Source organism: Phoxinus phoxinus (genome assembly GCF_949152265.1).
Source record: "Phoxinus phoxinus genome assembly, chromosome: 10".
Lineage (NCBI taxonomy): Eukaryota > Metazoa > Chordata > Actinopteri > Cypriniformes > Leuciscidae > Phoxinus > Phoxinus phoxinus.
Window position 1 is genome coordinate 24,795,852 of NC_136885.1, and position 24,272 is coordinate 24,820,123.

The window sequence follows — 24,272 nt, forward strand, 5'->3', positions numbered from 1 at the left end:
TAACAGTTCTGTTGATGAAAGTTGACTCAGATCTGGAATCCGTTCAGGAAGCGCCCACTCGCAGCCACAACAAACATTCTCCTTTCACGCTATGCCGCAAATGAGCCAATTCATTTCCAGCCGATAAGAGCTCACGAGAGGCCTGATTTCAGCTTAATCACTTCATATTCTTGGCGTACATTTGTGGGTATGTTGTTCAAACGTTACCTCCCTGTGTTGTGTGAGAGCTCTTAGTCATTCTTCGAGAGATGTGTGTGTGTTAATGAGAGTGCAAAGGGAGCTGGGCTGTTTAACAGGAGTCATGTCTTTGTGTTGGCCTGCGTGGAGCGCTTTAGTTAACAGTGAATAATGGCGCTTGATTACAGCCCATGAGACGGCACATTGCTTAAAATCAATTCTCAATGCAATTACCCACCGCAAACGCCTCCCCTCTCTGCCGGACAGAATAGGAAGTGATTGTGTCAAAGGACAACATCATCTCTGCAAATGACTTGTTGCCTCTTCATATAGGGCCATTAGATGTGGCAGAATATCAGTCAGGAGGCCTTTCAGCACACTCGTCTTCATATGTACATATTCACACCTTTGAGAGTGCAGACATGCTAAGATGTTGATTTATTTGTAGACACATCGGAATAGATGCTTATCAGGCTGTATACACACATCGGAAAAGCTACAGTCAAGTCCAATTACAAACACAAACACACAATTGAATTATTGATACCAGTTTAGCTTTGCTTTGCAGTTTTTCCCAGCCCTACATTTTATAGGTGTAGTTTTGCAGTGTTATTTGCAGGCCTGGTGCTTCAATGGGATCTAAAGTTGCTGGTTGGTGCACAGCAAAAAATGTCCATTGGCAATAGAAGATAGTGGCGTAGTTTGTAATGTGGTCTTCAATGGGTTATAGGAAAGACCGCTCAAAGAAGATATCTCAAAATATCAGAAATTTGTTCAATTTATATAATTTACTGAGTACAAAATGTGTTGGTCTAAACAATATTTTGTGAATTCATACGCGTTTCATAATTGTTTCAGTTCGTTATTTAGCTTAAAATCCAATAATAGGCTGTTTAATTGCAGGTTCCATTGTGACAACTTACCCCATACCACAACCTGCAGGGTTTTTGAAATTGTTTCATTAATTGCTATTTTATTTGATAAAAGGTGACAGAATGGTAGGTTAATAGTGTTAATAATGTTACCAAAAAAAAACTCAATGTTTCTTGAACACCAAATCGGCAGATCAGAATGATTTCCGAAGGATCATGTTACACTGAAAACTGGACTAATTGCTGCTGAAAATTCTGACTTTACCATCACATGAATAAAATAAAATTAAAAATGCATAAAAAATTTCACACACAAAAAAAACATATATTTTACAATATCGCTGGAGTAAAAATTGTGACAACTAACCCCAGTCTCCCTTGTATACTGAAGTTTCAGGTGGTGGAATGGGATTCACTATCGACAAGAACTTGGCTTATAGACAATGAAACACTGAGGACCGTGTGTGTGTGTGTGTGTGTGCTTGGTGCGTGCGCCCTTTCTCTTCTGGAGGTCGGTGTTGGACTGTTTTTGTGTCCAATTCATTAGTTATTTTATCAGACTTTGAGTGATGGATGTGTCTCTATGGAAACCACTTGTAAATTGTGGTGGTGTGTGTTTACAGCCTGTTACTCACTCGTTTGTAGGTTAAACACTCACAGAAACACACACACACCACGCTTCACTAAGCTCCACCTAAAAAACTTTACTGACCAATCCTACATTAGTAACGGTTGCTTTCTGCCATGTTATTAGAATTGAGAGATTTCTTTCAAGGAAAGCCGCAATGTTTCGCAATGCCACACTTCATTTCAGCCCAAATAAAATTAATTCAGTTTTACCACTTTATGAGCAATTTTTTACTTGACGCTCTGTAAAGCTTGTCTGATTAAGCAGTTCTTTTTTATTTCTTGTCAAGCAGCCACAAAATCTGTTGTGAGGAGCGGGAGTAATGTGAGGTTTTCGGCCAGAACACCGATGTGGCACGTTGTCTCTGGCTATGTCCTGGTCCCCTCTCTCACAGTCTAAAACGGTATCTCTTTCAATATATCTCTCTCTCGCTTTCACACTCGGTGTCCTTTCTTTCCTCTCTCCTTTGCTGTGAAATGTCAAATGGAAATTCAGTTTTTCTGTTTATTACCCAATAGATGGAGGCAACATCAGGATCACATGATACATAAAGTCTCTGTTGCATAGAGAGATTGTGTGTGTGTGTGTGTGTGTGTGTGTGTGTGTGTGTGTGTGTGTGTGTGTGTGTGTGTGTGTGTCTGTGTGTGTGTGTGTGTGTGTGTGTGTGTGTTTACTAGTATATATATTTGGAGAGAAAGTTTACTTGTATATATATTTGGAGAGAAATGAGAGTAAACGGTCAGTGGTTCACAGAAAATAGAGGTCTGAAGATGAAAGAGATGGACACACGCACATGCCGACCCCCTTCCCAAAGATTTACTGTCACCTTTGTGACTGAGACCCAGCTCCCCTCACATAAATTCAAAGACAAAGCCCAAAATGCGTGTTTTGAATGACTTACAGAGGGTCCGAGTTGTGATGTCATCAACTGCCATTTATATTGGATCAAAACGTATAAATGGCACAAGTTTACATTCTTTAAAACATTACCTTCAAATGATGTGAAATGTTTACATAGCTTGCAAAATAATACAGTAAATATATAAACTTTATGTTCTAAACGAATATAGCTGACTTTCTTCTGTGGAACACAAAGGGTAAATTCTTGAAGAACATTTTGATCACTTTTTTCAATAAAATGTGTTCTGTTCCTCACACAAAACAATTGTTTGGCCTAAAAGACATGGGATTTTTATGTTGACTTTGTATCTTTTTATAAGTTTGAAAGCTTAATTATTGCAACTATACAAAAGATTGAACTGCAGATTATTTTATTAATTTATATATTTTTTGCTCCACAGCAAAAAGTAAGATAAACAGTGATGTTACTGTTAGCTAAAACTTTATTCAAATCATTCTATTAAAATGACTCGATCTAAATTTAAACTAATAAAAAATAATAAAAATGACAATCACAGAACAAAACTACTACAATTAAAATGAGAACTGAAAATATCAAATAAAAGCTAATTCAAAATATGAATAGGTACTGTAATAGTATATAGGTAAATTATACTAAAATAATACTGAACATGGGTTTTAAACAACATGTCGGTGAGTGAATGATGACAGAATATACATTTTTGGGTAAACTATCCTTTTTAGACAATTTTGACCAAATTCCAGTCAGAAACAATACATCTTTAATGCACTTTCAACCCCCTTTTTCTTCCCCATCAGCCCCTCACCATAACGGCCCGCTCCCGCTGCAAAACTGTGCCTGTAAGACAGGGCTCTGAGCCAGTGTTCCAGCATCCCGCTGTGTTTACACAGAATCCTGGGTAGACTCCAAGGGTTCCCGGTCTGTGAGACTCAATAATGTGAAGCCTAAAGCGCAAGGCCCACACGGGTACGTCTGTGACTGACAGCACCCGTATTTACACACAAACACCGTCACCATCACATGAGCAGCATCTCCCATGCGGAGGGAGGGAATACCCGCATGGTCTCCGGTATAGCGAAAAGAGAATTCCCCCTCACTCACATACATGACTTCCGGGAAAGCACACACTGGCCCAAAGTGGATTTGTAGAGGTGCATATATTTGCATGTATTTGCATAGCTAATGAGTTTAGGGATGTTGTGTTTGTTTAGTTTTTTTTATTTGATATGAATTGTACGTGTGATGGATACCGGGTGCAAAAGCTTGTTATATGTCATTCTGGAGATAAAGATGAGCAAAGAACGCGGTCCTGCGGAGAGTGACTGATGAGATTGAGGGAGAAAGGGAAAGCTGGGGTTTAGCCAGAGCTATAGTCGTCAACACTACCGCTCCCCTGCTGCTCTACATATGTACACCCAGCAAGAGCCTCGCTGGCCCACCTCTACCGCCTCCTTTCTCGTCTGCCGCTCACCGTATGACCATCACACCTTATACATCCTCTTTCTCTCCGCCTCTACCTCGCCATCTCATCCACTCTTATGATATCTCTTTCATTTCTGCCTGAACTCCACAGCTCTTCTCATCTATCTCCTCCAATCTCTCCCGTCCCTAATCTCGCTCGTTCCCGCTGTAGCACCATCCATCTCCCGCAATCTCTCGCTCGCTCCATGAACATGTCTGCGTTCTCATTTATAAACACCCTTGCTTTCATCTGTTTCAGACCCTGTGGCTACTGTTTTCTGTCGTTCACTGAGTGCCTTTAGATGTAGCGCTCCACCATGACGTAATATTGTATTGCTCATGTTGAGTGATAAATTCATATTCCATGTCACATTTCATGTTTGAGAATGAGAAACAGTCCTAGAATCAATTCAGAGTCGTTGCATATCTATATTCTACAACGGGCCCTTTTCATGGACTGTGATGCCGTATTTGTGGTGCAAGTTTGTATGCATACCTTTCAGAAGTTTGGGCACAGAAAGATTTTCTGTTAAATAAATTAATACTTTTATATAGCAAGGTTGCATTAATTTTATCAAAAGTGAGAGTAGACTTAACATTGTTTTAAAATGATTGATTTCTATTCATCACAGAACCCTGAAAAAAGTATCATGGTTTCCACACAAAAAAGCAGCGCAACTCTTTTCAACATTCATAATAATAATAAATGTTTGAGCAGAAAATCAGCTTATGATTTTGGAAGGATCATGTGACACTGAAGACTGGAGTTATGGCTCTGCCATCACAGTAATACATTACATTTTTAAATATATTCAAATAGAAAACAGTTATTTTAAATTGTAATAATTTTTTTAAAATATTACTGTTTTTACGGTTTCAAAAAAGTGTCGCCGTGGTGAGCATAAGAAACTTAAAAAAATGTTCCCCAAAAACATTTAAAAATGCTTTTAAAATTATTAAAAGATAACAAAAAAATAATACATTTAAATTTTATGTACATTTATATTATTATTGTATTTACATCAGGGTTCATACAGATTGGGGATGGAAGTCCGAGTTTTTTAAATGCATGCCGAAATCTTTAACAAACACTAAATGCTAAAGGAAGTGAACAGCATTGCTGTATGTATTGCTTCTCTCTTGGTTGGGTTAGAAAGGTTATTGATCCACCAGTGGTGTCCAGTGGTTTATTTACCCACAACAAATCAATACTGTTCTCAGCTGTGGGATCTTCTGACCTGATCCTTCTTAAAACATGTGGTGATACTCTTGTATTACAAGCATCTTCAAGTGTTCTGCTCTGCAGATATATGAAGCATTGCATTACCTCGTTATATTAAAATCTAATATATTTTTCTGTTTCTTTCTGCTTCTGGTCATTTAGAAGATGATTATATCCAAGGCGACTTACAGTAGCTGCATTCATGTCCGGAATAGTCCCGCTGGGGCAACCCGGGGTTAAGTCCTGTTGCTCAGTGGCACAATGGTGATAGCACATAGTCTGCTCTTTGCGGGAATCAAACCTGCTACTTTTTGGGTTACCAGGGCTTGTCATTAACCACTACACCTCCCATAGATTTACCCATCTGGTGGCAATAATTTTGCCAAGAAATACAAGTTCCTGAATCAACATGTTTTGTTGGTCCTGGAGCAGCGGGAATGGTCAAACACAGTCCTAATCTTAACTCACACCTACTCATTAACTACCAGTAAAGTCAGAGTAATATTAATCAAGCATGTTGATCCAGGAACATATCCTTTTTAAATTTACTTGTATGCATTAAGCTTCTATCTAAAGCGATTTAGATTATAAAATGAATTACATTTCATTTAAGGTATACCGTACATTTGATCAATTAATACTTTGCCGGGGACTCAAACCCATGACATAGCCAGTGGCGTCGCTAGTGCTCAGTAGTTCATTCACTGTCTGTAGAAAAGAGTAGTATGCCAATTCATATTTTGCTGAGTTGATTTTTATTGCATTTTACCTTATAGTGCATATTGTATGATTATGGTTGTAAACATTTCAAGAGGAATAATAGATTTATTTTTTATTATTGTTAATAAATCTTACTTAAATGTTTTGTATGTACATAGATGTAGTGTTTCTTCAGCAAGATTGCATGTAAAACTATCATGCCACTAGTATTTTGAAATTGAAAAATTAACAGTTGAGCATGGCACCACCAACACTAAGGTCATGTGTTCGAATCCTGAGGAATGCGTGAACTAACTAAGCGTCTAGTCGGGAAATGACAGACATGGCATTTTTTGGTGTGTTTTTCTTTTACAGGTGGCAGATAACAAGGTGACAATAACGGCCTGTGAGCAAGACCACACAGAGGAGGCAGCACAAACAAGAAGAAATCCTCAGGTTAAAAGAGGCTTCAGGTTTGTTTTCGAGAGCTTGTTTGGGACCGGCAGAGTCACACAGACCTCCACCCTGCCGGTGTGTACTGCTAATAATCACGCTTTTCAGCATCTCTTCGTCTCCGCTCGCTTTGTTGTCTCCTCCTGCCTTGTAATCACTTTCTCACCGTGTGAGCACCGGCCACTCTCAGCGTGTTTCAGCACTATATGGCGCTCTGCGTGAGAGTGTGTGTGTCACAGTAACCAGTGGCTGTAAGCTCAGCCGGCCTGCTGCTCACAGAGGGAGTTATATGTGTAATTACTGCGTGACCCCTGCTGACCCCGGGCGTCTCGTGTCAGCGGTGTGTGTCGGCCGTGCCGCGCCAACTACCTTCTTGTTAACCACAATGCCGAGGAGGGGACGGTATTTAGGGGTGAGACATGGACACTCAGCAGAGCATTAGCACAGTTCACACCGCTTGTCCATCTGCCAACTGTTCTAAGCACACACATACACACACAAGACCTTTTGAAATAAATAATTAGGTTTATTACCCTCTTATTTTCTTCTGATAGGTTCAGTTTAATTGAGAGAAATCTGACTGGATTCACTTTTTTTTTTTTTTTTACTGTTGTAAAAATAGCCAGTATACAGCACGTATACATCAAGCCTAACAACACTATAGTAAAATCATTCAAATTTAAACCATTATATATACCATTATAAACAGTTGTTGTAAACAAGACACAAAAATCAAACAAATGTCATAGTTCTGAAAACTTTTTGTCAGTTCTACACAAAAAGGTAAAACAAAAAGCCATCTTCAATATTCATTTCCTATCACACCTTTCATTATATTTTATAGTTGAGTGGAGTAGAATAGTGTGGACAGGAAATAATGGGGGTCAGGAGAAATCACAAGTCAGACTTGCTGCTTTATATGTAAAAGCATAATGTGCAAAGTGCAATGTCTGTGTCTCTGAGGTATATAGTATATTGCTGATTTGGATTTATGAATAGTTAAACATCATTTGAAGAAACTTTCCTGCTTTGTTTTACAAAGTACACTGTCATTCAAAGTCATTCAGTTTGGGGTCAGTAGGATTTATTAATGTTAGAGATTAAAAAAAAAATCTCTAATGATCAAAAAGGCTTTGTTTATTTGATTTATCTGAATGAAATAATTATTTTATTTTTTTAAATCGTACTGTCCCCAAACTTTTCAACATTAGACTACATCCTTGTTCAGCAACTTATGTGTTTATGTTGTAGGACAACATTTTTAATATCTCTTCCAATAATGATAACCACAGACCTTATTTTACTCATAAATCCAAAACCACCATTCTTAAAACCCTATATTTTTCCTAAGGGATTTCCCAAGGGAAGCCATGGCTTGAAAATGCTAATTCCATTCCACATTTTAGGACTACAAACAGAACAGCTCTATATATTGGCTAATTAAATGCAGATAGAGGCATTTAGTGCCAGTTTATGATGAAAATATAACTTAAGAAGTTCAAAACTCAGACTTTAATAGCTGCAAGCGGCTCAGTGTATCAAAACACACCATCTCGTTTCTGCCAAAGCTATCAATGGTCCTGTCTATCTTGCTGCGTTTCAGCCCATTGTGTTGTGAATTTGTAATTCTAGGCAATGGTGAATTGCAGTGATTATGTAGCCATAATTTAACCAGGATGATGTGTTTAATTGAATTGTTACTCCCTGATGTTTCTCTCTAGTGAGGATGCTGTTCTGTTGACAGATGTGTTTTGTCTGTGAATGCTTGTTGTTGTTTTCTTCTTTTCATCCCTTGCTGTGTGCGTCTGTTTGCCACGACTACACGCTTTCTTCCTGAGTTTGTGACCTTGGATATTTTCTTTAAATGTTAATGTCTAGACTTCTGATATAGTTCTCAGTAGCGTGCATCTGAGGACATTTTGCACTCGAGTACACAGTGTTGCCTTCATGCCATTTTCTTTGGGTTGAAGGCTATTTCTTTTGCAAAGTGCAGTGCTGAGAACCTATTTCACCGCAGTCTTCACCCTCCCCCACATCATCTTCTCTCCATGTAAACACACACTCGCTTTCCTCTTCCTCTCCTTCCACGCTCTCCTTTTCAGTCTCTAGACTCGTCCTCGCCAGCCCCATCTCTGATATCCACTTTTCTTCACCTTCCCTCTCTCGCCATCTCCTCCTTTCTCTCCCGCTCATTTCCCTCCATCTCTGCGGAGGGGCAATTACCCCAGCGTCTCTAAACGCCGGCGATCTGAGCATCCTTGCACTATGCATTGTCTGCAGCAATTTACCAGCCGCATCTCCAGATGAATGCCTCCATTCACAATTACACCCCCTCCATTAGCTGCTGTCGCTGCTATGTTTGGAGGGGGGGTTTGTTGTCTTGTTATTTTTCCCTTCACGTCTTATAAAAAAAAGCAATTAAATGTGGACAAAGCAAGTGAGGATGGAATTGTGCCCTCCTTTCCTCCGACAAATCGAGAAGCTAAGTTTTAGGCCTCATTTTGCAATCTCTCCTTTCCTCTTCTTGTCTTAGTCTCCTTTTTTGAAGGGGGGGGGGGGGGGTTGCACTTCAAATTTCTCTGTATTTTCACTTTGTGTCACCCTTTCAGAGGGGGGTTGGTGACTTTAACTCTCAAGGTCATGAGAAACATTTTCTCGGGATACATCGGACTGGCCTATGATATTAGAAGGTTTGTGCTGACGACATCCCAGCAGCCTCAAAGTAGCATTGAAGGTACTGTACGACAGCGTGGATTGCACTGAGTGATTTAGTATTCCAATAAATCATTGAAACCATCTAATTTCCTATAGATTTCAATTTCCCCTGCACAGATCGGCATTGATCGATCTCAGGTATAGGAACATGTCAGGCCTCTCTCAGGACTCTTTTGTGAAGGATTGTTGCAGGAATGAGAGCTGCTTGTTTTTAGATCTGAACATCAGGACTGTTCTCTGCAAAAATAGATTTGCCAGAATAAATCTGATTTCTTGTTGGGTAATGAATACAGCACACATTGGAATATTTTGGCCTATAGCAGTAGCTAAAATCATGTATGATCAAAATGCTTCTCATATTGATAGCAATGATGAACAACTAAAATACTCCATGCCACTCCTCTTTTATTGTAATTTAGAGTAATGGCTTAGTTGTATAATGTATTTTTAGATGTCTTTTGGTGCTATACACTACCGTTCAAAAATTCGGCAAAATTGCACTTAATTGATCAAAAGTGAATTTTTATATACATGTAGGTAATGAAAAATACGCATTGGGATTTGCATTTACATACATTCTAAACTCTATTGGAGTTAGACGACTCGTGTCATAACCCACACATTGTCGTTATCATACTTAAGATCTAATATTGTCTCATGGAATCGATGTTGATCATGGCATTGAAATTCTGCTGAAGAGCGATGACATCTCAGATCATTATCTGGTCTCGTGTATACTCCATTTAGCCATGGCTGCAAAATAATTTCCCTGTTACAAATATGGTAGAACTATCACTTCTACCACCAAAGATTACTTTATAAATAATCTTCCTGAACAGTGTCAACTCCTCGGCATACCAGATACTTTAGAAGCTCTCGATGTTGCCACAGAAACTATTGACGCTCTATTTCCCAGCTCTTTTGCGGTTAAAGAAGATTAAGGAAAATAGTTTGATTCCGTGGTATAACGAGCACACTTGGGCCCTCAAGAAAGCAGCCTGAAAATTGGAGAACAGTTGGAAGAAAACAAAGTATCTGAAAACAGGTATTTTGCATTTCTTGGAAGGAAAGTGTTATTGCATACAGAAAGGCCTTAAAAACTGCTAGATCTGCTTACTTTTTGACTCTCTTAGAAGAAAACAAACACAACCATAAGTATTTATTTGATACAGTGGCTAAATTAACAAGAAATAAAACTTCAACTTCAGACATTTCCACAGCACAGCAGTAATTAGTTATTTATGACTTTTTTTTACATTATGCATTTCTTTACTTGCAGTATTGATACTATTATTACTATTATGAGAAAATTAGAAACATGCAACCATCTGCTACAGTATCGCATCAGACGTCATGCTATAGACCCCCTGGGAAACAATTCCATTCATTCTTTGCTATAGGAGAGGAAGGATTGTCTAAACTTCTTAAATCATCAAAATTAACATGTATGTTATTATGCCTACTAAGCTACTGAAAGCAGTGCTTCCAGAAGTTATAGATACTGTTATTAATATTAATTCATCATTGGCATTAGGATATTTACCAAAAACTTTTAAGCTGGCTGTTATTAAACCTGTTATTAAAAAACAATGATCCTAAAGAATTAGTTACAGGCCAATCTCTAATCTACCTTTTCTGTCAAAAATACTAGAAAAGGCTGTATCCTCACAACTGTTCCTTTTTAGAAATAAATGGTATCTGCAATTATGGTATCTCATGAGAGTTACACTTGTTTTTTTTTTACAGAGTTACATCCGATCGTGATTGTATCTCTCTATTAGTGTTACTGGATCTTAGTGCTATATTGATATTATCAACCACAAAATTATTTTTTAAAGACTCAAAAAAGATGTTGGCATTAGTGGAATTGCATTGGCATGGTTCAAATCATACTTATACTTACCAATTTGTAGCAATAAATGAAGAGGTGTCATAATAATCACAAGTTCAGGATGGAATACTGTAAAGCTCAGTACTAGGACGTTGCTTTTCATGCTGTATGCTACCATTGTGATTATATCATTAGGAATTTTCACTGTTACGCTGATGATACTCAGCTCTATATTTTTTCGCTCCCTGGTGAAACATACCAATTCACCAAATTAAAGAAATGCATAGTTGATATAAAAACAAATATGACTAGTAATTTCAGAAAAAAAACAGAAATTCTAATTACTGGACCACAAACCTCCTCATGTAATAACCTAGAATACTGTCTAACACTTGATGGCTACTATGTCAAGTCTTCGTCATCAGTTAGGAACCTGGGTGTGCTCTTTGATACCAATCTTTCATTTGAAAGCCACATTTCTAGCATCTGTAAACCCACATTTTTCCATCCAATACAAATGCAGAAAAGTTAGTTATCTCAATACGTTCATGACCTCAAAGCTAGATTATTGTAATGCTCTACTGGGTGGTTGCCCTGCACACTTAATAAACAAACTCCAGCTGATCCGAAATGTAGCAGCTAGAGTGCTTACTAGAACCAGGAAGTATGGCCATATTAGCCCGGTTCTGACAACACTGTATTGGCTCCCTATTAAACTTTGCATACATTTTAAAATCTGGCTAATTACTTGCAAAGCACTAAATGATTTAGCTTCTCAGTACTTGAGTGAGCTCTTAACGCATTATAGTCCATGTATTTTGATATTTTCAATATCAACTGCAGGCGGTAGATCCTTTTCCTATTTAGCACCCAAACTCTGGAATAGTCTTCCTAGCCTTGTTTGGGAAGCAGACACACTCTGTCATTTTAAATCTAGACTAAATAGACATCTCTGTAATCTGGCATACACATAACACAATATCAATTTCTATTATTCATATCAGTTAAATGTTTTTAAGGCTGCATAAATTAGGTATAAATTACCTGCACCCTGAATGTCAGCAGAGACCAGAGTGTCTACTAGAGAATCCCCTTTGATGGCCTCATTGACATGACACCCATCGGCAGTCGGCACAGATCTTCAGAAAAGACCACAAGAGCCAGACAGGTCCTCCACACAGACCCTATGGCCAGCTGCGGCTCCATGCCGGCGTGATGAATCCGATCTTTAAGCAAAAAGAACTGGATGAATATTTAAATGCTACTGATCCAGATCTGAATTCTGACTTGTGATGCAGCCTGAATCATAATCACACCGGTGTTCGTTCATTGACCAGAGGAGAACTGAGCCTGATTTCTCTAGTTTTTTTTCTCCATTCTGTCACCTGATGGAATTTGGGTTTCTTGCCACTGTCCCCTCTGGCTTGCTTAGTTAGCGACACTTAATATTCATATTATTGATCTGACTGTACTGACGCTGTTGTATGAGAACTGAACAGAGATGAACGATTACATCATTTTTTGCAGAACTGCTTCATAGATTAAATTAACTAACTAACTTGACTTCAGCTGAGCAACAGCTGAAATGCATAATTTTCCTGTTATCACTGTAAAGCTGCTTTGAAACAATCTGTATTGTAAATAGCGCTATATAAATAAATAAAGGTGACTTCACTTGACTTGAAAAGTGAAAGACATGTTTTTTTGTTTTGTTTTTTATTTCATTTCTATTCATCAAAGAATTCTGAAAAATGTATAGTTTCCTAAAAAATATTAAGCAGCACAACGGTTTTCAACATTGATAATAACAATAAGGGCCCTATCTTGCACCCAGCGCAATTGACTTTGAACACAGATGCATGTATCATTCCTATTTTGCACCCGCGCACAGCGGACTTTTCCCTCCACAGACGCACGTCGGTAAATTAGGAAATGAACTTGCGCTCGCGGGGGCGGTTCAGCGCAAAGAGGAGGCGTGTTCCGGCGCAAAACTTCCATGGTGCTATTTTCCAGTTTTAGAAAGCAATTGCGCCACTGACCAGGAAAAAAACAGTCTAAAGACAGTGGCGCGTTGCGCGTTAGTGATATGGTATTTTAAGGGCGCGTGCTTGGCCATAATGTTAACGCGCATCCACTTTGATTCTCTAATATAAACAGATGCAGCAGTTTTCATTTTTGCAAATCATACATTATTACAAGGAAAAACATTAACACACGAGGGAAATCATTGTTGTGTCCGTGAAGAAGTGAAAAAGATCTATCTAGATAAAAAAAAATCTAGATTAGGCTACACATTTACTACCCAAATTATACGGCTGTTTAACCGAAGCTAATTTGGGTGGGTTTCTCCCATCATCCCCAATGTCACTTCGAGAACGTCGGTTTCCTCGGCTATGAACCGCTCCTGGCGTGTGCCGGCAAATCCGCCGTTATAATAGCAATCCGCCATGGAACAAGCGCGCCGGCTCTTAAAGGGAATGTGAGAGGACGCTCTGATTGGTTTATTTCACGTTACGCCCAAACCACACCTATGAATAATGAAGCTACTTCAGACCAACCCCTTTTAGATTTGCGTCGGGCGCAAGAGTCATTTATCCCGCCGAGAAAATAGCAACAGCGCCGGGATCCGCCCACAAAGTTACTTGCGCTTTGCACTTTGACACTTGCGTTTCAGATCGTTAAAATAGGGCCCTAAATGTTTCTTGAGCTCCAAATTAGAATGATTTATGAAGGATTTTGTGACACTGAAGACTGGAGTAATGGCTCTGTAATTGTAATATTTCACAATATTACTGTTTTTGTCCAAAATCCAAAACTTTTGAATAGTAGTGAACCCATATATTTTTTTTTATTATTAATTAATTTATGTCACTTCTATTGACAGGACTAATGAGATGTGACACAAAACCATAAGGAGAAAAAGGGGAAATGGAATGGGGAAATTACCCCTGGTGGATTCAAACTCTGATCATCTTGCAAATATGCAAGACCACACAACATATTGGAGCATGTGGATACATTCCAAGCCGTGTCTCTGAATTTTTATTGATTGTTTTCTTCAGCATAACTGGCATTCAAGATTTATGCTGATTGGCATTGCATTATGAGGATCAAGGAAATCCCTTGATGGTTCAAAGTTCTGTAATATTGGCAACATTTTATCAATATATGAATCAGTAAAAAAACATGTGTAGCGCCTTGTAATTTATGACGCTGTGTAACGTTAGATGTACCCTATATCAGATTCTTTCAGGGATGTTTTCTCCTCCGTAAAGTTAAGGTACATGTCGGTTTATGTTGTGGAAGGCTGTATATCAGGTTTTGAATGTGTTGGGGGGGCTGTTCACCGTCTCTCCTCTGGTTCTTCCCCCAGAGGCAGAAGCCTTATGGATCGCAGGAACGAGGAGGAGAAATAAATTGGAGAGTAGGATAAATCGATCCTTGACGGAGAGGCAAATAGACCTTCCAACCTCAGTCCAAATGCAGAGCTTTGGTTATTTTCCTTAGGGCTGTATTGGATTGGTTGACGGAGGCTGAGGAGAGGGCTCAGACAAGACTTGGCCTACAAATGATGTCCTTTGTTTTATCCATTAACGTTGGGAGAACCTTTACCATTTCGGGGTGGACGTTGGTCCATGCTTGGGGGAAGGGTGTCTGGAGTTTCAAACAGCAATGTCAGATAGGGCAAAATTTCACTGTACAGCTTTTGGTTTGGTAAAAGTTCTTGAATCTTGTTGTCTGTGTTCAGCAAGCTTACGAATACCGTCCTCATGGATCAGAAGAAATGCATTTAAATCATGATTTGAACCCCATATATAGGGCTGACCGTGACACTCAAACCACTACAGTAAACAGAGTCAAGATCAACTGGTGTGAGTACAAATCTCAGGTCTCCGCTACAGAGCAAACTTGTCCTAAAGGTCAAACTTTAGAGAGCGACTATGTGCATGTGTGGATTTGTCTGCTTGTGCATGAGATGCAGAGCAAGTTTCTAATGATGGTCTGAACCTTCAAATGTATCATTTATTGATTTAAAAACTTTGTGAATTAACAAAATAAATCTGTTTAGCATATCAAGCAATTACATCTCTTCACAAGACTGCTCTATTTATATGAATTCATACGTTTTGGTGACCTGCTTCCAGTTTCATAAACATTTCATTTAAGAACTAGTCTGACCAATTAGTTAGAGTTGATCAGTCTTACTTTTCAGACTCAAATTAGACTAATCTACCTTTTTATGTAACTGACTTAAAAAAGAAGAAGAAGACCCGCCTTGTATGACTAGGCAGTTTATGCAACCGGCCACTGGACTTTCAGTGGACTGACTAAATCCTCTCAGGTCTCATTAAAATGTCTCAACTGTTTTTAAGATTAACCAAAGTGTGGGTTTAGGTTTAGAATGGGTTTATGGGTTTAGAATGACACAAGTGTAAGTAAATGATGGCAGAATTTTCCCTTTAATTTCCCCTTTATTAAGACTTGCATAAATTAGGTATTTTTTTTGTTTGTTGCATGAACATCAAAAAGTAACACCTTAGTGTAACTTACTGTTTTATGGGCAAGTAGACAGTCTTAGGAAGTTTTTGTCCATTTATATGATGATTACTATACTAGTGACAAGCAGGTGCATACAAAGTGTTACTATTAAAAGCCTTGCAGGCCATGGTGACTATTTTATTGTCTTACGCTTGCTGGTAACCCATCATCACTTAATGCTAACATATAACACTCTACATTACGGATCATAAAGCGATTTTCACGAAAACTGTTCCCAGATGTAATTTCCAGCAGTACTTTCATCTGTAATCTTTGTCCAAACTTGCAGTGTTGTTCCACTGTGGGATTCTGCTGCAATATTGATGTTTCAATTAGAACAGCGTTACATACCGCCACAGCCTCGTAACACGGTGCATCTCCGACCATCTGCTGCACTTCCACATATGAAGAACGAGACACGTGGGGCTAATCGAGCTGCACATGAGCGATGGGACCAGCAGTTCGCTCATGTCTCTATACAGATTGAGAGGAGTTTGTAGGACCGGTATCTCAGGTAGGCAACCTGCCTACAATCCCTCCGGTTAATGTGCTTGGGCGCATGACCGCTGTCCCAGAGTTTGCCCAGCTAACCCTATTTGTTATTTAGTAACTTGTTGCCACTTGATATAAGTTTTTTTTTTTTTTTTTTGATTATAACTCTTAACTGACACTATAGGCAGCCTTAAAAGTGCACTCTGTACGTTTTTATTTACTTTTAGCCATTTAGTCTGTTATTCGTCCAAAAAGTACCAGTGGTTTTGACCTTTATACTGATTTATACTTGTTTATGTGCTACTGATGTTATTATTATTAATAACTTTATAAATTTCAACATAGTGGCACCCATGACGGGAAAAAAACAGCTCCATATAGAATAAAACAGCTTTCTTTGGACTGACATGCTTAAATGTCTCACATGAGTGTACATCAAGTGCTGTTCATTTCTCCAAATCAATTAAAATATAAATAATAATAAAAATTAATTAGCAAAAGTATTGAGTGCTTCTTTAACAGTAGAAGTGTTTTGCTCAATTTAAAACCAGTTCACTGTTTTAAATCAGAGTTTTAAAAAGTTAAACGCAATGTAATGAAATATTGCAATTAAGTGCGTATTTGGAATCCTTAAAATTTGGATTTGTCCGCAACCTGTTGTTCTTTGGAAACCATGTTGAAGCAATTAAAGGTTTAGTTGCTCGATTCAAATTCATTCAGGGAGTCAGTCTGTTATTTGGAAGTGTTATTTATTCAGGAATAAGAGTAAATAAAGCACAGTATAGATGATTTCTCTCGAATCTCTCCATCTCATAGGATGTGCCATTTGATCATGGCTCTTGTGTGAAGGGGAAAAATACGACAGTTCTTCTACTGATCCTGTTCAAATGGAATGACACAGATCTGAATATGCTGGAGTCACTTTTGGTGCGGGGAGGGATCGCATAACAGGTCTCCACTTTGCCTCACAGGGGTGGTCTCTTGCGCCCCCCACAATGGATGCAGACAATCGGAAGCCAATTGTAGTGAGGGGCAGATTTAACGATGTCTTTGTGTGGATTAATTGCATGGAATTACTAGATTCTCGGTGCAAGACCTGTTCAACAAGAGCTGTATAAGTACTCCCCCACTGACAGAGATGGTTCTCCCCATTCCCAAACAATCACACGCACGCGCACAGGCTAATTCCCTTTTTAGAATTAACAACTAATTCACGTCTATCTAGAATGATATATCAGTGATATCTTTCAGTATGTGAATTATACATTGACGTTCAGGGACCAGCTATTTGGTTTTTAAATTGATGTTTAAACGTAGCCACCTAATGTAAATAGCGCAATCTGTTGAGGTTATTTTTTCCCCGCAACGAAAATACTTTGTTTACCTAAAGAAAATACTTTTTGAACAAAACACAAAAGTTTTTATTGTATGTTTATAATATAAATAGGCTAATGATTTGTGGTGCATATTGACTTCCGCCAGACACTGACCGCAAAGCGCAAAGGAAAGCGCGTGACTGGCGTGCTGTTGCTATGGTTACCTAATTTTTTTGCGGATTTGGCAACAGTTTTAAAGTAGCCTACATGCTTAGACTACTTGTAATCTAACTAAAACATAGTGTACGTTTGAAAACCTTGTTTAAACCTTTATTTAGGCTACCTGTATGAAATATGTGCTTCTACTAAGACATCCCCCACCCCCAATTTTCTATCTGCATTAATTGCAAGATATTTAGTTAATCTTAGCTTTTGCTACGTTTCAGGTAACGTTAGACCTTATCGTCGATGATTAGCGTAACTATGAGAAGAGTTTGATTATTGTGTGATTTAAAGCATGTCTTTGTAAAATGTAATTAATTATTTTCAATCAGTATTTGAACATGACCGGGATCTTGTGTGAAATCCACAGAGGGAAATATGTTGATGTATGTGGAGACAGTTACCTAATTAGACCATAAAAAATGGAATCTTTGCAGCATGCGGGTCATATAATTACTGTTAATTTAACGCTCAGATTCTCTGTCATTAATTTTTATTCCCTTAAATGTAGTTTGGCAGCGGCTCCCGGAGCTCAGAAATAGATTTCACTGTATTTGAGAGCGCGCTGGCCCTTCCAAATGAATTACCATAGACCCCACAGTCCAAATAACAAGACTCGCATCATTTATGCGTTGTTAAGCCATGTAATTGAACGATCCATAGTTTGCATATTATACCATTAAAGTAATGTGCTTTGGTTTTCTCCCAACACGACTATTTAAGCTTCTGTGGCGTTGTGGTAATTCTCTGAATTACAACCTTAATTGCCATAAATGTTCTTTTGATTTGGGTGATTTCACTGTTACGCTACAATGATGTTCATTATTACGCGGATGAATTTCCGGAACGTGTCTTTAAAGTTTTCCTTTTTTTTCGTTTTTTTATTTTTTTTGGAACACCCTTTAACCCCCACGCGCTTGAACACAATTAGTCTGACTGTGGAGATTGTTTTTGCGTCTTTTGCCGGTTTTCCCTGGTTGACTGATATGTGCCATTGTTTTCGTGTTTGTATATTCGTCCAATTTTATACATCTTATTTTGATATCGGAAAATCATAAAACTAGTCATGTTAGACTTTACAACAAGAACTTTAGAAGGTTTAGGCCTTCCTTTTTTCTTTGGAAACAAATAAATTGAAACATTTCAAACTAAATGAGTATGTGTGTGTGCCCATAAACACTTACATTTAGGCTATAACACCAAATAGTAGGCTAATGCTCTCTTCTATAAGTAGCAAATTTTATTTTAATTAATATGTTTCATTTATGCTAAAAGACTGAAGATTATAATGCTTAATTTAGCCTAAATGTGTTGAATGTTTTTGCAGACCTATGTCAATTACTTTATTGGGTTTTCTAGCTTGTTTATCATGTTGGCTGTTGTTCAGTGATGCGTAATTGGACGGTGCTGTACGCCCTGCTTCAAAGTTCATTAGTTGTGCAAATTACACTTTATTTACTGCCTTTGAACAGTTCTTTAAAATCAGTTGATCTATCTCTCTCTCTCTCTTTCTTTTTTGTTTCTTTTTGTCTTTTGTCCATTACCCATTCTGATTTACGTCGAGCCTTCCAGAGGAGGCGATACTGGTGACGTATGAGGCGTTGTTTAATTTACTGCTCTCTATAGCAACCAGCAGCGCTGCTGAAAAATGTCCCCCTCCTCGGACAATGTCGTGTGCTTTTCTTTACAGAGGCTCACAGAGGAGCCAGCTGGTCAGCTTTAGACACCTGCGGTCCCAAACGGCCCACTCTTTTCCCTCGGAAATATTCCTTTGACGTGTGTAGCTACACCATGCAAACCCAGAGAGAGAGAGAGAGAGAGAAAAGGATTTAAAAAAAAAAAAGATTTATAGAGGCAGTTATTGGCTAAAAGAGATGTGTAATTAGATATTGAAAATGCCCATTATATGTTTTGGAGTAATTATATTTATATAATTGTATATTTAATAAAATTAGACATAAAAAGTTAGATTTAACCTGCTACTGGTCACTTGCTCCGAATAAATGGCATGTTTCAGAGAACATGTGCTTCTGTCTGTCAATCATGTTTGAACCAAATCGACATATTTGTTTTTATCTGGGATCACTTTAAGGTGAACGGGTTGAATCTACCTAAAAACGTTTCTTATTTTGGGAGTTTTTTCCCCCTTGTTTCAATCTTTAAAAAAATATATATATATATACCTAGCCTGAGTGCAGCTGTCTTTCATTCACTTTGTAGTAGGCTACGCGTCCTTACAAACACTTTTATCATTTGTTTATGCATTGCAGAGATGAAGTAAAACTTATACTGCTACAAACAACAAACATGAGAAAACATAACATAAAATCATGTTTCTCGTTCTCATTATTATTTATACTTTAAAACGGTTGTAAAGTCGCTACATTTAGGCCTATAGGCCTAGTATATATATGTATATATGTATATAAATGTGTAATAGAAACGAATGTTAAATTAAATATGTTCCTCAAAATAAATACCAATTTTCAAAGCTACAAAATTTTCACTTTAACGAATACCTGTTTTTTTCACATCTTAATGATATTATGCTGTATCTAAGATTAGTTAAAGCCTTGTTTGTGGCAGTTCAAAATCAAACACCTGATTGTGGCAAACGACATTTTAAAAATTAGTTAACACCCTTTCCTCATCTAAAGCAGCAAATATTTTTTTTTGCACTCTGAACATTTGTTGTAAAGTCCGTGAAGTTGACTCTATCCAAATATAGCCTACCTTGCTAGTTAGGCAAGCAAACAACGCGCTAGAAAGATTTGTTTGACAAATGAATCCCCAGAACCTGTAATCAATAAATGTATGAAATGACATCATATAAAATATATATTTTTTATTTTTTTACATTGCATAAATTCTATTAAACAAGACACATACATACGCACACAATTGCAAATTCCATTACAGACGAGTTTGAAATGAATTTCTCTCCAAGTTATAAAAATCATAACCTTTGATGTTCTTCGCTCCGGTCTTGGTGGCCCGTCGGTTCCTCACATTTCAGAGGTGCTGCAGGACACGGAGTTCTTTTGAAGGAAAGAGGCAGTGTTTGTTTAGACTCTCGAGCATCCAATGAACTGAAGGCTGCCTCCAAAAAAGCGCGTCCATCGTTCCTTTCCACCCAATGAGCGCCGTCGAGGGGCGGAGCTCAGGTGCGCGCCGCTGCGTCCACTTGGCAAAGAGCCTGGGAGACGCCTGTGGCAAAAGAGTAACTGTCAAATGCAAGGTTCCTTTAATAGGAGCGATCAGTCCGGCTCCGAGAGTCATGGCGACTACAGCATCCAATCATTACAATATCCTCACCTCCAGCTCATCTATTGTACACTCGGAGCCTGGGAGCATGCAGCAAGCTACGGCTTACAGGGACGCGCAAACCCTGTTGCAGAGTGACTACTCACTGCAGAGCAACAGTCACCCGCTCAGCCACGCGCACCAGTGGATAACAGCCTTGTCACACGGAGAAGGAGGACCGTGGTCGTCCAGTCCCCTCAGCGAGCAGGACATCAAGCCAGCGGTGCAGAGCCCCCGGGACGACATGCACAATTCCAGCAATTTACAGCATCAGTCGCGGCCACCCCACCTGGTACATCAGACGCACGGGAACCATCACGATTCAAGGGCATGGAGAACAACGACGGCAGCTCACATCCCCAGTATGGCCACTTCGAACGGACAGAGCCTTATTTACTCGCAGCCCGGCTTCAGCGTGAACGGTCTCATCCCGGGTAGCGGCCAGAGCATCCACCACCACAGCATGCGCGACGCGCACGAGGACCACCACAGCCCGCATCTCAGCGACCACGGCCATCCACCGTCCCAGCACCAGCACCAGTCGCACCAGAGTCACCACGACCACTCGGACGAGGACACGCCGACCTCGGACGACTTGGAGCAGTTTGCGAAACAGTTCAAGCAGAGGAGGATCAAGCTGGGCTTCACGCAGGCGGACGTCGGACTAGCTTTGGGAACGCTGTATGGAAATGTGTTTTCGCAGACCACGATATGCAGGTTTGAGGCCCTGCAACTCAGCTTCAAAAACATGTGCAAGCTCAAGCCTTTGTTGAACAAGTGGTTGGAGGAGGCAGACTCCACATCTGGCAGCCCCACGAGCTTGGACAAGATAGCTGCGCAGGGGAGGAAACGGAAAAAGAGGACTTCCATCGAGGTAAGCGTCAAAGGGGCTTTGGAGAGCCATTTCCTTAAGTGCCCAAAGCCAGCAGCGTCGGAAATTACTTCACTGGCGGACAGTCTGCAGTTGGAAAAAGAGGTAGTGAGGGTTTGGTTTTGTAACAGGAGACAGAAAGAGAAACGGATGACTCCTCCCGGCGGACCTCTACCGGGTACCGAGGACGTATACGGAGACACGCCGCCGCATCACGGGGTTCAGACGCCAGTTCAGTGAGAGAGAAAAAACACAAAAACAATTCAAAAACAAGGACATATCTATCATATTGACTGCCTCAGTCTTCATTTATGATTATGTTCACATTGGAACTATCCAAAGTGAAAGCAGCTGCGGTTTAGACTACTGAGGCGGGAGAGCAGATTATATCCGTCTTCAATGTTACTCAAAATTCGTACCGCTGCAACAGAGGGGACCGTGCGTTCCCCGCGCGAGCAAAGAGAACGGTTGTTCTGTGAATACCCAGCACTGTGAAAAGACGCAGTTTTAAGGTGTAACCCTACTATTTATCAAACACTTTGAGACGAGCGAAATGTCCCTCAAACGCGAGCATGGGTGTCCCATAGACAGTTGTTTACATCTAGACACATTCACTGCATTTTCTTTGGCAGGATTAGCCTGAAAAGTGACTAGTGCTGCAGCATTTGACAAATACACGCCATTTTTACTTTTGTTGTGGGCGACTGAGGGTGAACATCGATTCGATTGAAAGAAAAAGAAAAACAGCAACATCAGTGTGACATGCATCCACCCACAGTAGCTAGTCAACACTTTTCTTGGGATCAAAGGCCTTCAAACATTATTATTATTATTATTATTATTATTATTTTAGATACAACATGGTTATGTACCAGTTCGCTTACTCATAGAGTGAGGTGCAAGGTCACACTAAACAGATGTTGTAGTCTTGGCGCCAAGAAATTAGTCTCACACAATTGATTCTGGTCTCCGTCTCCATCTTATCAATACGGATGGGTCTAAATTGAAAAAAAAAATAAAAAAGATACAGCATCAAACTTCTAGCATCAAGCTGCAGACAGGTCACCGAAGGGCTAGTGATAGAAACCTGGCATTTCCTTCGATTTAGTCATATTACCATAAAATACAATTGTTTCACAGGACTCCACACAGTGCTGTAAATATTGTATAATTTTTAAAGGACATAGTTACGTTATTCTCTCACTTGAGCACTTTTTCGTGTTATTTTGAATTTGAAAAAGATTTTAGAGGCTTTTGTTTATTTTATTTTGGTCTCATTTGTTTTAACTTTAGAGCTGGTATATTTTGCCTTTATATTTATAGTCATTTAGCCGAATTTTGCTTGCTATCTCTTGCGTGAGTCAGTTGCTTTTTAACCCACATTCAGCTGCTTTTTTATAAATTATGAGCTGACTTTACTATATGTTTATGTATAGTAAACAATGTTCAGTCTTCAACAATGTTAGCACTATTTTCTACCCAACGAATTCAATACTATTATATATCTGAATCATTTGAATGTCTTTTTTAATTATTTTGAAATAGAGATTATTTACACAGTATCGTGGAGAATGGGAAAATCAAGTGATGTGACCTGCAATATTTTCATTTAAAGTCAAACGATTCTTCATTGTTTCATATGACAAAGCGGTTTTGTGTATTTTATATTTCCATAATTTATCAAACATCAATTTGAAACATAGCAGCACTATTATTATTATTATTATTATTATTAAATATTCTCCACGTTTACCCAACATCAGAGCTATAGCCTACATATAGTAAAAGGATATCATACTTGGATTTTGGATTTAACAGTTTTTTTTTCTTTCTTTTTTTTTTGTTTTTTTTCTTCTTCTTTTCTCTGCTTTATAGTTCTTCGTTGTGTTAGTCCCGCGTTCGCTTTATTGGGACACGATGCAGTGATGATTTACTGAAAATGTAAACACTGGAAGATTTGAAAAATGGAAAGATTTGTCCAAGGGGCTTGCTATACGTCACTATGTGTAAATACAATACAACAATCAGAAAATATTATTATTATTATTAATTTTCTTATTGTATTATTTTGCTTATATTTTAATTCATATTTTTGTGTAAATCTATTCCACATAAATTCCAGGGACATCTGTTATTATCGTTCTACTTTCTTTTTTTTCTTTTCTTTTTTTTTAAAGAAACATTTACATAGATTAATTGATCAAACTGTCATGTAATTCTACAAAGACTGTGGGAGCTATTTATTTGTCGTTTTATTTCCTCTGTCAGAAAGACTCCATCAAACCTTGAACTGGATGAATTTGTGGGTAAAATAAAATGCGCAGAGGTTGTGATAGAAATCTGTTTTTGTAGTAGAAATTATGTTTTTCTAAATCGCAGAATCAAAACTGCATTGTATGTTGTCGGGTGTAAAAATTATGCGGGGGATGTCAAAATATATTTAGTGACGTCTCGGTCATATTTTTTAACGAAATTTTAAAATGTAAAACAGAAGTAACACAACAGTCTTGCGTTTTCAAATGGGCTGAAATGTCAACTCAATCTCAAGAGAAATTGAAAGCGTGAAATGTGTAAGCCACAACAAATGC

The 24,272-nt window shown here is 38.7% G+C and overlaps 2 protein-coding genes across 5 annotated transcripts in view; both read left to right on the forward strand.

Moving 5' to 3' along the window:
• The window catches only part of LOC307005097 (uncharacterized protein), a 155,371-nt gene extending 137,726 nt beyond the window's left edge, over positions 1-17,645 (forward strand). For 2 of the 4 annotated variants that reach the window (XR_013799217.1, XR_013799220.1), the window contains 2 exons: positions 6,318-6,415; positions 16,789-17,645. The gene's annotated coding sequence lies outside the window, so the exon portion shown is untranslated. Of the gene's footprint in view, positions 1-6,317; positions 6,885-16,788 lie in introns of those variants that run through there. The other 2 variants (XR_013799216.1, XR_013799218.1) reach the window with 1 other exon arrangement.
• Positions 17,646-20,585: 2,940 nt separating this feature from the next.
• On the forward strand, positions 20,586-23,381 carry pou3f2b (POU class 3 homeobox 2b). The gene has a single exon (XM_079625793.1). It carries the CDS (start codon positions 20,647-20,649, stop codon positions 21,922-21,924), a length of 1,278 nt encoding a protein of 425 aa, XP_079481919.1. The 5' UTR covers positions 20,586-20,646; the 3' UTR covers positions 21,925-23,381.
• The last annotated feature ends 891 nt before the right edge of the window (positions 23,382-24,272 follow it).